This window comes from Salvia splendens, chromosome 10 (genome assembly GCF_004379255.2).
Source record: "Salvia splendens isolate huo1 chromosome 10, SspV2, whole genome shotgun sequence".
NCBI classification, from domain to species: domain Eukaryota; kingdom Viridiplantae; phylum Streptophyta; class Magnoliopsida; order Lamiales; family Lamiaceae; genus Salvia; species Salvia splendens.
In genome coordinates, this window is record NC_056041.1 from 22,918,672 (window position 1) to 22,933,419 (window position 14,748).

The window sequence follows — 14,748 nt, forward strand, 5'->3', positions numbered from 1 at the left end:
TACTTATTTTGCAGGTTTAATGGTGTTTGTGAGTTTATATTGGGATGAGAAAATTATTCAGCTCCCAGGTTTGGGTGTTGCTTATGATCCCCCTCGTGCAAAATCATTTATTATATTGGATGAAAAGATATCTTATTATCAACTTGTTTCAATGATATGTGAAAAAATTGGAATTGAGTTGGATGCACATACGATTGATTTAACATGGAGGCATCCTGTGGTTTTTAGTGGAGTGGTGAATTATATAGCTACACCAGTGGATGCTAATTTGTTGGAGTATATGTTTGCTGAAAATCCAAGTCAAATTGAACTTTTTATTGAATATACTCTTGTTACCACTGCGTTGCAATTTGAACCACCTATCACTCATCATGATGTTGGAACGTCTAGGAGAGATGGTTATCCTAGTTTTGATGTCGGGACATCTAGGAGGGATGATGAATATCATAGCTTTGAATTCAACACATCTGGGAGGGAGGTTGAGGAACCACTAGATGTACCAAATGTGACATGTGATGGTTATGATGGTTCAGATGGTTCTGATAATTGTGATGGTTCAGATGGTTCTGATAATTGTGATGGTGCAGATAATGTTGATGGTGCAGATGGCTCTGATTGTGATGGTTCCGATGGTTCTCAACCAAGTGATCTTGATTATAGTGCAGAATCATGTGAAGATTCTACAGACGATGAGACACTTGATATGATGGTTGAGAATTATGTACCACCATCTGTTCGCGGGGAGCAACCTGTTCCCAACTATGTGCCTGAAGGGTTACTATTTTTTCGATCATTACCATGTGAAGGCAGCCGAGGTTACTTTTCAGAAGACCATGGATTGGTTGAAGAAGATAAGTGGTATTGGGATGAGGATAATCCGAGACATATAGATGTGGGAACAAAATTTGATAGCAAATTGCAGTTGAAAACTGCTATCACATTATGGCATGTGGGAACAGGTCGGATGTATGAGGTTATGGATAGTCATTCAAGAAGATGGCATGCAGTTTGTAGGGACCCATTTGGTCCGAAAAGAAGAGGCAGGGACCTTGGGCAACGCTACCCATGTAATTGGAAGGTTAAAGCAACGTTTAAGAAACGTGATGGTAGCTGGTCTATCAACTCATGGGTTGATCGTCATTGTTGTATGGGAGATCACGATCCAAGTGAACATGTTAATCTTACATCATCCATGATTGCTCTCTGTATTCGAAGCCAAATTGAAAACGATGCTGGATTCAAGCCTTCTGCAGTACGTACATATATCCAAGATAAATTTCACGTGAAAATCAGCTACAAGAAAGCATGGTACTCTCGCAGAAAAGCTATTGAGCTTGTATATGGTGGGTGGGAGGGATCCTTCAGACAACAAAATAACACCAAATTCAACAAAACATCAACCAAATTGAATAATTCAACATCAAATACAACCAAATTCAAGATAAAATCAACCAAATTGAATAATTCAACACCAAATTCAACTAAATTCAACAAATTAACATCAAATTCAACAAATTAACACCATATTCAACCATATTCAATAATTCAACAAAATATCAATCACATTCACCAAAATAACACCAAATTCAACAAAACATCAACCAAATTGAATAATTCAACATCAAATACAACCAAATTCAAGATAAAATCAACCAAATTGAATAATTCAAGACAAAATTCAACAAAATACTTTCTACCCCATGAACCCTAACTATTATACCCACCTAAATTATACCAATAAAAACGAAAATAAGGGTTGAAAGTTACCTAACAACACTTCAAATTGGAATGGGAGAGCTAACTATCGGATTAGGCTTCGAATTTCGCTGGTTGGGCAGAATTTTCGCCGGTTTTCGTCTCCTCTTCTCCTCTTCGCGTAATGCGTATGTTCTGCCGTCTGGAGTGAATTTGTGAAGCAAGGGAGACACGCGAGAGCGTGTCGCGTGTTTACTTTAAACACGTGAGAGGAAGACGCGTCTCTCTTTTAATACACGCGAGAGGAATATGTGTGTTTTACTTTAAACACGCATTACGGTGATGCGTCTATACTTTTAAACCACGCAGAGCTTCAAGCGTGTTTAATTAAAACACGCGAGAGCTTCTCGCGTCTATACCATGGCTGGAATCTTGTTTTTTCAGGGTCCAAATGGCGGATACATTTTGCCATAACGTCTCTTCTTGGAATTTTGCCGTGGAAGAAGAGGGGGAAGAGGAAGACGACGACGAAGAAGATGGATTGGGGATTAGTGAAGAGATTTTGGAATTTGTCTTGAAAATCTCGAGGCGGCCGGAGCTGTGGACTGATTTCCCCCTTTCCATGCCTGAAATTGGTAATTTTATTTGGAAAAGTTCTAATTTTTCCTTTTGTCTATTTTGATGGTATGTTACTGGTTTCGTACTTATAACTGCTATGTGTTTCCTATTGTTTTTTTATGATGATTACAATTACAATTCAGTGAGATTTTTGTGTTGAGGTTAATGTCTAGTTAGGTGGTGTTCGGTTTCCTAGATAAAATAGTACCAAGATATAATCTAGGATTGAGTTTTGAGATTATTTAAGTCACATGGGGTTAGCTACGACTAATTATCCCATGATTGGATATCTAGGATTGAGCTGTGGTTAAATCTCATGAACCAAACACACTACATATTTAATCACGGGATACAATTTTGCAAACCGAACACCCCTTTAATGTATGATTAAGACAATGTATATACATCTACATTCTGCTAAGAGGTGAATTGATTTTTACCAATGCATTTGGGCTGGAAAAAGGGTGAACATGTCTCGACATATTAGAGGTGTTTGGCTTTGGCTAGACTGTGGCATTTAGAAGGTGATGATGTAGTTAAGAAGGAAAATTGTATCCCCGATTGGAGTTTTTACCAAATTATTTAGGCTCGACAATGGTAGATATATATAGACTCTGGCATTTAGAAGGTGGTGATGCGGTTATGATAAGTTTTTAGTTGGGAAGGACAAACTCATATTCGATTGTTGGCTAGTTGGTATTATGATATAGATGAATTTTGGTGTTACTTGAATACTGATTTGAATAGACTAAAGGTATATCTGTATTCTATACTGGAGAATCTCACACAAATGTCTGAAAATATTCGTGTATGTATTGGGAAGAGGGAGATTTCTTGGTGGTTTAGCTCTATAAGCTCAACGCACCACTATATTATTTCTACTTGCCGTAAGAAACTAAAAAAAGGAAATAAGACTCGTATGCTGAGGGGGTGTGTGATCTGATGCTGATTAAGATACTCTGTTGCAGATTTTCAATTGTCAAATTATCAGAGAGAACGTGGAAAATATTGACCATTTGGTACCTGACTTTGAGACGCTGAGGCAGAAAGTCTGCAGTCAAATGAGCAAGGAGAAGTTTTGGCTTATATATTTTATTCTACTTCTCCCCAGGTTGAATGAAGAAGATCTGAAGCTTCTCTCGACTCCACAGGCAAGGCATTATCTGATTTAGGTTTACTGTTTGACAATTCAATTTCGGTTGATCACAATATTAACTCATTAGAAGGATCATAACTGAATTTCTAGGTTCGTTACTCATAATGTTTGTGATGCTAAAAGACTATATACAGGCTGAATTTCTTGATAAAGCATCCTCGCAGCTTCCTTCCGTTTCTCGTATTAGTCATTGCATCAACTTATTCCGTTACATATAGCAAGTGACATGATTGTAGCGAATTTCTCTCTTTCTACTCTTTTTTACCAGTTCTTGGCTAAGACGCCTGTTGTTCATCATTCAAGCACTATTGTCAAGTTATTCGTATTCTGCAGGTTGCTGAAGCAAGGGAGACACTTTTGAAGCAACTTCAAAGTAAGAATGCTCAAGAAACCTCCGGAAATCCTGACTCGTCTGATGCTAAGTATGCATCATCTGAGACTGTAAATCCAACTCAACCCAGAGAGACTGTCGACGAACCTGAATCTGAATCTGTATCTGTATCTGTATCTGGTCATCAGCCAGAAGCAGTTGAGCCAGGGCCGTCCGCTGATGCTCACAAGCAATCTCCAAACGAGGAGGATGTTTCATTTAGTGATCTCGAAGACGAGGAAAATGATGATCCGTCAGATAAGCTATCAGCACGTAGAGCATCAACGAGCGAAAAGGCTTGGGTTCAACTGGATGAGAACTCGGGATCTCAGGGTTCTAAGCCGAACGCAAGCCACAATGTTTCAAAGGATAAAGAATCAGAAGGTGAGGATTCGAACGATTGGCTCACTGTTGATGATACCGATTTCGACAATTTGGGAGCAGTGTGAAACTTCTACTATGTGTAAATTTATTTCTCCCTTCCTATAGTTTTTTTTTCTTTCAGAGGCTTAGTTGGTTAAAAAAGGGATGGGCTATATTACAATGCATGTCAAGAAATTGCTTCTTTTTTTTTTCCTAGTCATTTTAGTGTTGCTTATTTTCGTCAACTGTGATATGTGTGTTTAATTTGTATATAAATTAATGTTTAGTTTTTGGGTGTAGTAATTTGTATATGTATTTCATCAAAATTCTAACCTTTATATTGGTGGTATTTATGTGTAGTTATAAGGTGAGTGATGCACAGTTTTCAAATCCGGGTTTAAATTTCCCTTTTAATGTCAATTTTGGGATAAGGTTGTTTGTGCTTTATACGTTGAACACTCGAACATCCACAACAACGTCCTTTACCATAGGGTTGCCCGTCCTGCCGGGACGTGATGGTAAGGGATGTTGTTGCAGCCGTCCCCTACCACAAGGCGTCCCTTGATGGAGGGTTGAGCCCTATCTGGCGGGACCACTCGCCCCACCATATGGCATGCTGTGGTGGGGTGGTGAGTGGGCGTTGTTTTGGCGTCAAGAATTTGATTTTTTTTATTAAATTGGAAAAAAATTTAAAATTAATAAAAGTTTTACGATTCCTGAAAATATTACTATTTTATTGTCATTTTTTTATTATTTTTTTATCCTCCAAAACATCTCAAACTTATCTCTTTATAAATTATTCATCACATGATTTTAACTATGCTTTTAAATTATGTAATTTTTAATGTGATTTTTAAATTTTAGGATATTTATTATGTAATTTTAATTTTTTTAGGATTTTTGTTATTTGAAATTTAATTTTTTTGATTTTTTTAATGAAGTATTTTTTTATTAATTGCATTTTTAAAAATGTTGTCATAGTTTTTCAGAATTAAATTAAGTTCTTGTTACAAGACATTCATAGAGAAAACAATTATTTTTATTCGTGACTCCATATACTAATATGGGCATTAAGTCTATAAATGTTAAGGTCATGAAGTAAATTAATGAATAAAAATTTAAAATATTAAGCAGAAAGGGAACTAAATAATTAAATTCTACACATAAGAATTATAAAACGATATAAGTAATTTTTAACTTCGTTAATTTTGAAAAAATACAGCAGGATTCTAATACTCTCTCTATTCCCTCCCTTATAGTTGGGTCATTTCCTCCCTTATAGTTGAAAACATACAACAAGATTCTAATAATGTCTCCCTTATAATTGAATCATTTCCATTTCGAGAAGTTCCCTCATAGTTGAGTCATTTCCATATATAGTACTAACATTTTTCTTTTTCTTATTTTACTCTCTATTTTATTCACTTTTTACTTTATTATCTCTACTCTTTTCTTCCTCTTACTTTTTTTTATCTATTTATTTAACACACTCAACACCTCTTTCTTAAACTTCGTACCGAAAAGTTTCGGCTCAACTATGAGGGGACGGAGGGAGTACATTCATGAATGTGGCAAAACTAAATCCAAGATTATTAAATTCAATGTAGTAAAAGATTCATATCTATTAGAGATAAATTATGTTTATACTGTTTGATATAACTGTGAAACGTTAAATTCAAATATGTAACCTAACAACACATAAAACACAAATTGGGCTCCAAGTTATTATATAGTCTGAAATATTCTTAAAGGATTGATTTGGAAGGCTTATTGGTCCTAAAAAAATAAAAATAAAAAGTGAAAAATGATTAAAGGACTAGTGGTGCAAATTAGTTGTTATAGGGACTGCGTGTCAGCAAACTTAATATTTTAGGGACCATTGATAAATTTCACTCAATCAAATTTAGAGCTACGAGTCCCTAAAATTATAGATTTTAGTCGAACTTTGATATTTATGAACTTAAAATTTGATTGCCATGAACTTAGACCATGTAGTGAATTTTTCATGAATTAAATATTTCGGCAAATTGAAACTGAATTTGTGGGAATTTCACGACAAGACTTAAGTTTGTGATTATTGCAATCAATAAATTAGCCTTAAATCTTTGACTCAACTGTCTCGAAATTCGAGGTGCCTATAAATAAGTATGGGGAATAGTAATTGAATTTCTGTACTTGTAAATTTAGAAATCAATGGTAAGTAATATCATAAATCTATTTGTACTAAAATCAAATTTTCCCTATCTTCAAGGTCTGCAGCCGCTACTGAAGAGAACACATAGCCAACCAAACTAATTTTAGTATATGCAAGTATGCAATAAAATTATTTCACAACAACTTCGTCAAATCAATAAATAGGTAAGATTCATGAAAAAATAAAGCGCAAGTCTGTTAGTTTCTTTTGTTATCTATTTTTTCGTCTCCTCTCTTTTATTATGCTAATTTCTCAATAAACTCGTGTCCATCCACAAATAAAACTATTTTTTTTGGATAGATGGAGTATAAAATACACATTCTCCACATGTTTTTGGGGTTATATATAAGGGCTTTGCTAAAAATATTTCTCCCCATTCAACAAAAATAAATATTTTTTTAATTTTAGTTTGTCCTATTAAAATAATCGATTTCTATGTTTTATAATATTTTTCTTTCGAAGGCATGTACAAAAAAAGTTGAAAATTAAATAAATTAACCAAATAGAGATTCTCTAAGTAATAAGATAATTGATTTTTTTTTAACTTTAGCGTGGGAGAAAAGTTTGAACCATAAGCTTCTTTATCATAAAACCTTGCATACACGCATGGGTATGGTGTGCGCCACCTTGTTGTGACTTGATGAGACGCGTTTCATGCATGTTTTCTGTGATAGAACTGCACCTAAATCTATAAATCTAACATGCAAATATGAGTCAGGTGTGTGAAATTCCGCCATATTCGGAAGATTGAACTGATCAGTTGGGCGGACGAACGAATCAAGAAATGAAGTCGAAAACCTGCAATGCTGAGTTGATCAAATCAGAAGTAAACGGAGCAGGCATGAGTTTTCCACATAGAAGATTGAGCTAAGGACCCCACCAAAAACCAAGGGTAGGAATGACAATTCGAGAGGATGGTACGTTGGGGATCAGAGCCCTACGCCTCTCTATATATAAAAAGCCCAGCGCGAGAAGTAAGACGGGGTCGACGCAGTCCACGGTGCACAACCTTAGGAATTCAACTCTCCTTTAGGGCTGAAATGGAAGCTCGTTTCACTTCATTTTGATGATTTCTTTCACACACACACTTGGTTCCCGTTCTAGTCTAGTTTGGTGGTGTTTTGGGTGTTGGTTTTTATTACTTATTTTGCTCTGGTTCTGTAATCCCACTTGCAGAAGGAGCGATGAAACAATTTCTAGTTTCTTTTGTCTATTTTCAGTTTACACTTTTGTTAACTCTTGACGTTTGGATCCAGTAATATCAGTGTTATGATTCCAATTCCCGTTGCAATGCTCTGTAATTATGCATGAATTCTCTGATCTTTGTTGATTTCCTAATTACGATGCATATCTTAGCTCAAATATTCTGTTGCGGTTTGATTTGGGTAGATCTTAGTCTTCGATTTATGTTTTGTCTAGCTGCGAAGAATATTATGGATACAAAGTTTTAGGATGTTTAGATCTGGTAGACAAGTTGTAATTTTTGCATGATCATGGGTTAGCTCCTTGTTTACGTGAGTGAAGTTCAGTTCTTAGGAGTAGATTTAAGTTAACAAGTTGTTATGATGTTTCATTATTAGTAATCGTTCAGATATGTTTTACTCTGTTTTCCATGTTGATTCTGTGAAGAAGATGAAGTCGTTGGGAGAATTTTACTTTATCGTACATTTTGCAGGAGACTGCCAGTTATCGCTTTATTCTGTTTGTCCATTTCAGAAAATGATAGGATGAGTTGATCAAGTAGATTTAATCAGTTTAGCAAGGGGATCAGTTCAGTTTAGTCAGTTTAGTCTTTCAAGTCAAGAGTTCCAACTTAACCCACTGAAGTGAAGCGTGGCAGCAGCTATCCCATTCGTGTCCGCAACCAATGTTAAACACAGCATCTCTGTGGGGTCAATCCTTACTTCCCTATACTAGTTAATAGTATTGTGAGTTAAGGGTTTGAAAACACTTTTACGTCATTGAAAGAGCAGGTTTGTGTCAGGTGTCATGTCGAGCACAGGATGTATCATACTGATCAGGATGGAACCCCAGCTATGCCTGAACCTGGTATCAATAATTTCTCAACCCACTTCTACTGACTAGTATAGTGGACATAAGGGTCGAATCCCACAGAGATGAATGCGCTTTGGGAATTGTGGTGAAATTCTGGAAAGGTTTGGTTAGCTACCACGCTTTGGGTTGAGACTTTATCTAGGCTGGAATTTAAGATGTTACTCTACTCACTAGGAGGCAGGGAGAAAGATGATTGGACATGTAGCTGTGTACGTGGAAAGTGGGGAGCATAGGGTTCAGGAAATATATGGAAAGTACGAGTTTACTATAAAAGGCTAAACGGAATATCAGAGGAAAAGAGGTAGTTAGGTGACTAGGCCTACAGATCTGAAAAGTGACAGCTGAAAAGTACTGAAAAGTAAAGGACAAAAGCAAAAGTAGCTAAAAAGTAAAAGTGGTCCTAAATTTGGATGTGGACATTGTCTTCTCCAACAAGTATGAACACAAATCAAACAACTCAGATTCCATGAACGAGAAATGCATAATAACAACTTCACAAGAACAGATCTAATAATTAAAACTCCAAATCAAAAGATTAAACTAACGAAACTGAAATTACGCTTACTGGGTGACATGCAAGGTGGCAGAAATCACGTAAACTAGGCTTTCACACTTAACCATTTCAGATCTAAAATCTAACAGCTATCTAGACTTGCAAACTCAGGCAGATTAACTACAGAAATGAAAACATGCTATTCAACACTGGAAATTACCGTAACTACTGGATTTAAGCTATCTAGGCAGAAAAGAACGAGATCAACAAGAACCGATGCACAAAAACAACTTCATATCATAGAAACGTTTGGATCACAACTAAGACTGCAAGTAAGCAAATATTGAAAGTGCAACAAATCCAACGTAAGAAAACAAAGTGCGATTAACTAAGAAAGCAAATAAAGATTGTTTGCCACTCCGGGCGATGAAACTGTTAACACTACGAAACACGCTGACTGGAACGAAAGGATGTGGAACTCAGGCGAACTGATGAGCTTCAGGTGACCATGGCTGTCGGCGAGGAACGAGAATATGAAGGATAATGCTGAAGGATTGATCTACCGAAGAGAGATTGCTAACTAAGTGTAGGAGTGGATGAACTGACTCTCTCCAAGTGGCTTCCTTTTATAGGGAGGCCTCCCTTGATTTTTAGGGTAGACTTCACATATGAAATGACTCTTTTGCCCCTTTGCTTGCGGCTGATCTTCCCAGCTATCCTTCTTCTCCATCTCGAGCCTTTTTAGCATACATACTGGTCAGGATAACAACATCCTGACGCCCTTCTCACCTGAATTCTCCTAACATTCCCATACTGGCTAGAACATTTCCCTGCACACTTTAGCAACTGTTTTGCAGATATATTCCAATTATGCACATTATACTGACCAGTAACCAAGGCCTAGAATACGACTTATCAAACTGCTCACACTTACCCCATGCTTGTCCTCAAGCGTGAAGAACAAACAAAAGAAGTAAGTCGAATTCTAGCCTGGTTACACCCCTGACCGACTCTATCCTAACCTAGACCCTAAACTATGGCGCAAAGAAAAACACATAAGCACGGACACATATACATAAACAGAACTAAAGACACTTAAACACATTAACACAACTCAATTGGGCTATATTTTCAACCATCTCTCCCCTTGGGATCAGGTGCAATCCGGCCTTAGATAGCTTTGAATTTCCGCCACCCCCCTTTCCTTCCCAGTCAGTACATCCGCTTGTCAAGATCACCCACACTCTCGGCTTAACACTGGATTCTCTCAGCCGCTCACTCCTCACTGGGGATGTTAGGACTGTATTCTCTCATAGCGCTGAACCACAGATGCTTCGAACTTAGATCTTACGTGCGGCTACTGAAGGTCTTTTAGGCTCGTAACGGGGCTATTGGGTTATAGTGTTTGGGGTGGTTGTTCCTAAGGCTCTAGGGTTCAAAAACCATTACTTTATTCTGATGCAGGGAACTGTGTGCGTTCAGGCTTTCGGCTGCCACTTATGCTTGGCTGGACTTTTTCCGAAGTTGCTTCCCAACTGGTCAGTAGCGTCTTGTGGCTTCGCCACCCTTATTCCTTCTCATTCTTTTTGTGTTCAAGTATTTTCGACCATTTTCTTCGCATTTTCTCATTTTCTTCTGTGGCTTCGCCACCCTTATTCCTTCTTATCTTTTTGGGGCCTGGAATCTTTTCCTGGTCATTTTCTCATTGCCTCTCTATTTTTTCCAGTTGGTTTTCTTCTTGTATGTCCTGTTGGCCAGTTGCCTTCTTGCCTTATGCCTCGCACACACACAATTCCAGGGGCTAGGGGTTATATCTGGGTATATATGGCTAGAAAGTGGGGTTCTAAGGGTTGGAAAAAAATATTATTATTATTTTTGGGGGGGTTCCTACTGCCTTCAGTGTTGCTACACGCGGTCACTTTACCCTAGGCACCTTGTGGCAGCCACTGTTTTCTTTTCTGAATTAGTGGAAAGTGGTTCTACTTTAGGCTTTTAACTCACATTTTAAGAGGGCTTTTGTGTTTGGGCTCTAAGTGTGGGCTTTTATCTCATACTCGCATCATCTATACTGACTAGAAGATACTAAGGGGGGGTGGTTTCCATTTTCCAGCATGTCCTATCTCCCTCAATTCCCCTCACCGTCAGTTCGAGACAGTTGAGTTTTAAGCCCAATCAAATAAAAAACTAGACCTAGACACTACACAAACACTTAAACACAGATAACACATATGTACACATGTCATACTGGCCAGTGCATTTCCCCCTCCCACTTCACACGTGTCTGCCCTCAGAAGAGGCTGTGAAGTGGAAAAAAGGTAATGGCCAGTTTGGCTGACACACAGACATACCAAAACACAACAAGACATACTTATACTAAAAACTTCTCACACTTAGACTATATAATAGACTAGGTGGGAGAGTTTAAAATCTAAACAGAAACCATCAAACCTAAACATATATATACAACAAACTCCTCACACTTAGACTATATAATAGGCTAAGTGTGAGTTGACATGCATACGAAAAAGAAAACAGAAAACACAAACACATGCGCCAAAAATAGCAAACCATTTACTTCTCACACTTAGACTATTGTATAGGCTAAGTGTTATGAAAGGGGTTTGCTCACATACTACACAGATTATACTACCTAAAAACACAGCAAAACACAATTAAAATACGAAAAACTAAAAACTGAAAATAAAAAGAAAACTAACTGGTCAGGTGGGGTGGTGGTCACTTGTTCCTCCTGCTCCTTCGCGGGGCAGGTTGTGGTGCAGGTGGTTCTTCCAGTTGTTCCTCCTCATTCTCGGACTACTTGTTCCCAGATTCTGCCGACTCTTCGGCATCTCCTTCCTCTTGTTCCACTTCTTCTTTCTGTCCTGCTTCTTCCGTCTCGGGTACTACCTCCTCTGATATTCGTGGTTCATTAGTTCGGCCTCCGTGGTCACTCGGTCCAGATTCACGGACCAACTTCCCGGTTCTCAACTCTTTCAAGATTCCTTCCATCACAGTTGCCAAACGGCTTAACTCCGCTCTTGCTTTTCGATTCTCTTCCGCCAACTCTTCCACTACCTTCTGTAGCCTTTCCTGTCTCTGCTTCTGATCTTGTGTTCCCGGATGTGCTGCAGATCTCCCAGTCGGTATAGTTTCTTCTCCCATTGCATAGAAACGTGGTACGCCCTGCCTCATGTAAACGGTGTTCGTTCGGACGAACAAAGGTGTATCAAAGAGACCAGGAGGATCCACCATGATCTGGTCGGATAAGTCTTCGGCCTCCGTGATGATGATGTTGTTTCTGACGAACACTCCCAAGATATGGCAGAGAGTGAGGTTTCTCGCTGGGTGGGTGGCAATTAGATGGCATTGGTACGCTGTCCAGAATCCTAGATGTAATTTCCTTCCGCGCTTCGCGCACCACAGAAGGTATAACTCTGTCATTGATGTTCTTACCGCGGAGTTCGACTGCCCCAACAAATTGAAGTCCAAGTGAAGCTGGACTAGGCGTAGGATTGGGTTATTGAAATGGATTGAGCGAGAGAGAGTGGATGCAGATTCTCCAGAGGCTGGGTGAGTTAACTCCTCCCATGCCTCTTGGGGCTCAAATTCCACATGTCTGCGGGGAATTCCCCGCTCCCTACTTCTCCACTCAGGCCCTATGGCCTCCTCCAAACTGCACATTCCCAGACGCACGGTCCACTCAATCAGATTCATCCGTATCTCTCCGCCAAACAGCCTAAAACTGATACATTTCTCATCTAGATCAGTGGTAACCTTAAACCTAAAGGTCGTGAAAAACTCCTTCGCTAATCTAACCGGGACACTCGGATCTCCATTCTCCAACAACCATTCGAATCCTAACGCATGCAAATAAGAGAGAAACTGCTCGCGGACACCCAACTCATCTAAAGAAGGAATATGAAGTACCTTTCCGCTCTTCACTTGCTTACTCCCTTCATCCTTGCTATCAAAAACTTTTTGTAGCTCCTTCGAGTCGAAAAGCTTCATCTCCTCCACCAGATCATCAGTAAAGTCCACTGTCCAGCGCCGGTACCTCAGTCTCTCTATCGGGGGATGTACTAGCTCCCGATGATCGTGTGGAAGCTGTTGTTCCCTGTACTCCTCGTCCTCCAGGGAGATATCACTGTCGGAGTCCGAATCTTCACTGGCAGCGTAGTCGCTGTCGTCTGTCTCTTGACGGTGCGGTGGGGTTCTCTGAGCTGGATCTGTGATAACGATGCCTATGTTCACTGTGCGTGGCTTCTTGTTGCTTGACTTCTCCTTTATAGGGGCCTTCCCCTTTCGTTTCCTTTCTACTTGATATCTGGCTTCCTCTCCGTCATCCTCGTCTTTCTCTTCTTCGGGTTCCTTCTCAGCTTGTGTTGAAAATTGATCCTGGGCAGTAGGACTGGTCTCCTTGTGGCCTACTGACCTGGATGCGAGGTCCAGACCCTCAGCCATCCCGTCAGGCTTTTCCCCTTGGCCACTCAGTGTTGGAGAGACCGCTTCGTTTTCCCTTGCAGTATCCTCTAAGTCAGTAGTAGGCAAAAACTCCTCCCCAGGTTTTGTGGGAGTAGCCCTTTCCTCATCACTCAAGATCTCCACCGGATCTGCCTCCGTGTTCGGCTTCGCCTTACTAGCTGCCCACTTTCCTAAGCATCGTTGAGATACCCTTTGCGGCTTTGGCTGTTCTGCCCTAGGGTCACCCTTCAACACCAACTTCCTCTTGACTGCCTTCGGTTTAGTCACCGGAGGTGCTACTGGTTTTGGTATCTCCGATCTTGCTTCTGTTTCTTCTGCTTCCACATGCACATCACTCTTCCCCGCCTCTGTCTGGGGGTTCACTGACTCTGGCTCTTTCTCTCCTGCCATGCCTTCTTCATCTTCTCCTACTGCCCTAGATGTGAAGTTCAGATCCTCAACCATCGTGGCAGTATCATCTTCTCTCTGGTTTACTCCATCCAAAATCGCCTGGAATTCGTCATCCGTCATTAGGCCTTGTTTCTTGGCCGTCTCATTCAAATCTATCTCTTCCCTCGCCGTCCCTTGAGAAACGGTCTCCGCCGCCGGCGTTTTCTCTGGTTCATTGTCTCCCTGTTGGCTCCCCTGTTCCCTGCTCTTTCTCGCTTCACGTTCATCTGAGTCAGAATCGTAATGGGCGGATATGGGGTCAACCTCCATCGAATCACTTTGTTGTGGAGTTTGGGAGGGTTCCGAAGATTCTGGCGGTACGGTTACCGATGGAGATTTTCTTTCTGGTGGAATTTCAGCGGAAATCGGAATGGAAACAGTTGGTTATACCGTGGATTGCACATTCGGTTCAGATGGGGCTCCTCTGGTCGCGTCCCCTGCTACCCCTATTTGACTGAAACCGGCCAACGCCGCTGTCCAGTCCCGATTAGGGTCTTGTAGTCGCAGAAACTCCGCCATGGCGTCTAAAGAAATCATCGTCGGCGCCTGAGGAACTGACGCCAGAGATGGCGGGTTCGGAGGTCGTTCTTCCTGCGGCGGTGGTGATTTTGGAGTTTCTTCCCTGCGGGTTGAAGTGGGTTTGATTTTTGTTGCCCATGCTTTCTTTCCCATGGTTTAGATCTGTGATTTCTTGGGTGAATGTGGGTGGTGGTTTTTGTGGAGTGATGGTGGAAAAATGCAGAGAGAGATGGAAAAATTGAGGGTTTGTGAAATGAAAAATGGGAGAGACGGTTCAGTTATGGGGTGGAAAAAGGGTAGTTGGGGTTTGTAACCGGTGATAGGCGGTTCTAGGTTGGCTTTGGTTAGTGTGAGGGACGGTTTAGCTAGCGGTC

The 14,748-nt window shown here is 40.1% G+C and overlaps 2 protein-coding genes across 2 annotated transcripts; one reads left to right on the plus strand and one right to left on the minus strand.

The window, feature by feature from the left end:
• The first annotated feature begins 1,563 nt into the window (after positions 1–1,563).
• On the plus strand, positions 1,564–4,505 carry LOC121752779. The gene is made up of 4 exons (XM_042147873.1): positions 1,564–2,330; positions 3,024–3,121; positions 3,282–3,464; positions 3,803–4,505. The coding sequence occupies exons 1-4, from the start codon at positions 2,147–2,149 to the stop codon at positions 4,286–4,288; spliced, it is 951 nt and encodes a 316-aa protein (XP_042003807.1). The 5' UTR covers positions 1,564–2,146; the 3' UTR covers positions 4,289–4,505.
• Positions 4,506–7,173: 2,668 nt separating this feature from the next.
• On the minus strand, positions 7,174–14,125 carry LOC121752780. The gene is made up of 3 exons (XM_042147874.1): positions 13,616–14,125; positions 13,025–13,312; positions 7,174–7,263 (listed from the first exon to the last, which is right to left on the minus strand). The coding sequence occupies exons 1-3, from the start codon at positions 14,123–14,125 to the stop codon at positions 7,174–7,176; spliced, it is 888 nt and encodes a 295-aa protein (XP_042003808.1).
• Positions 14,126–14,748: the final 623 nt, after the last annotated feature.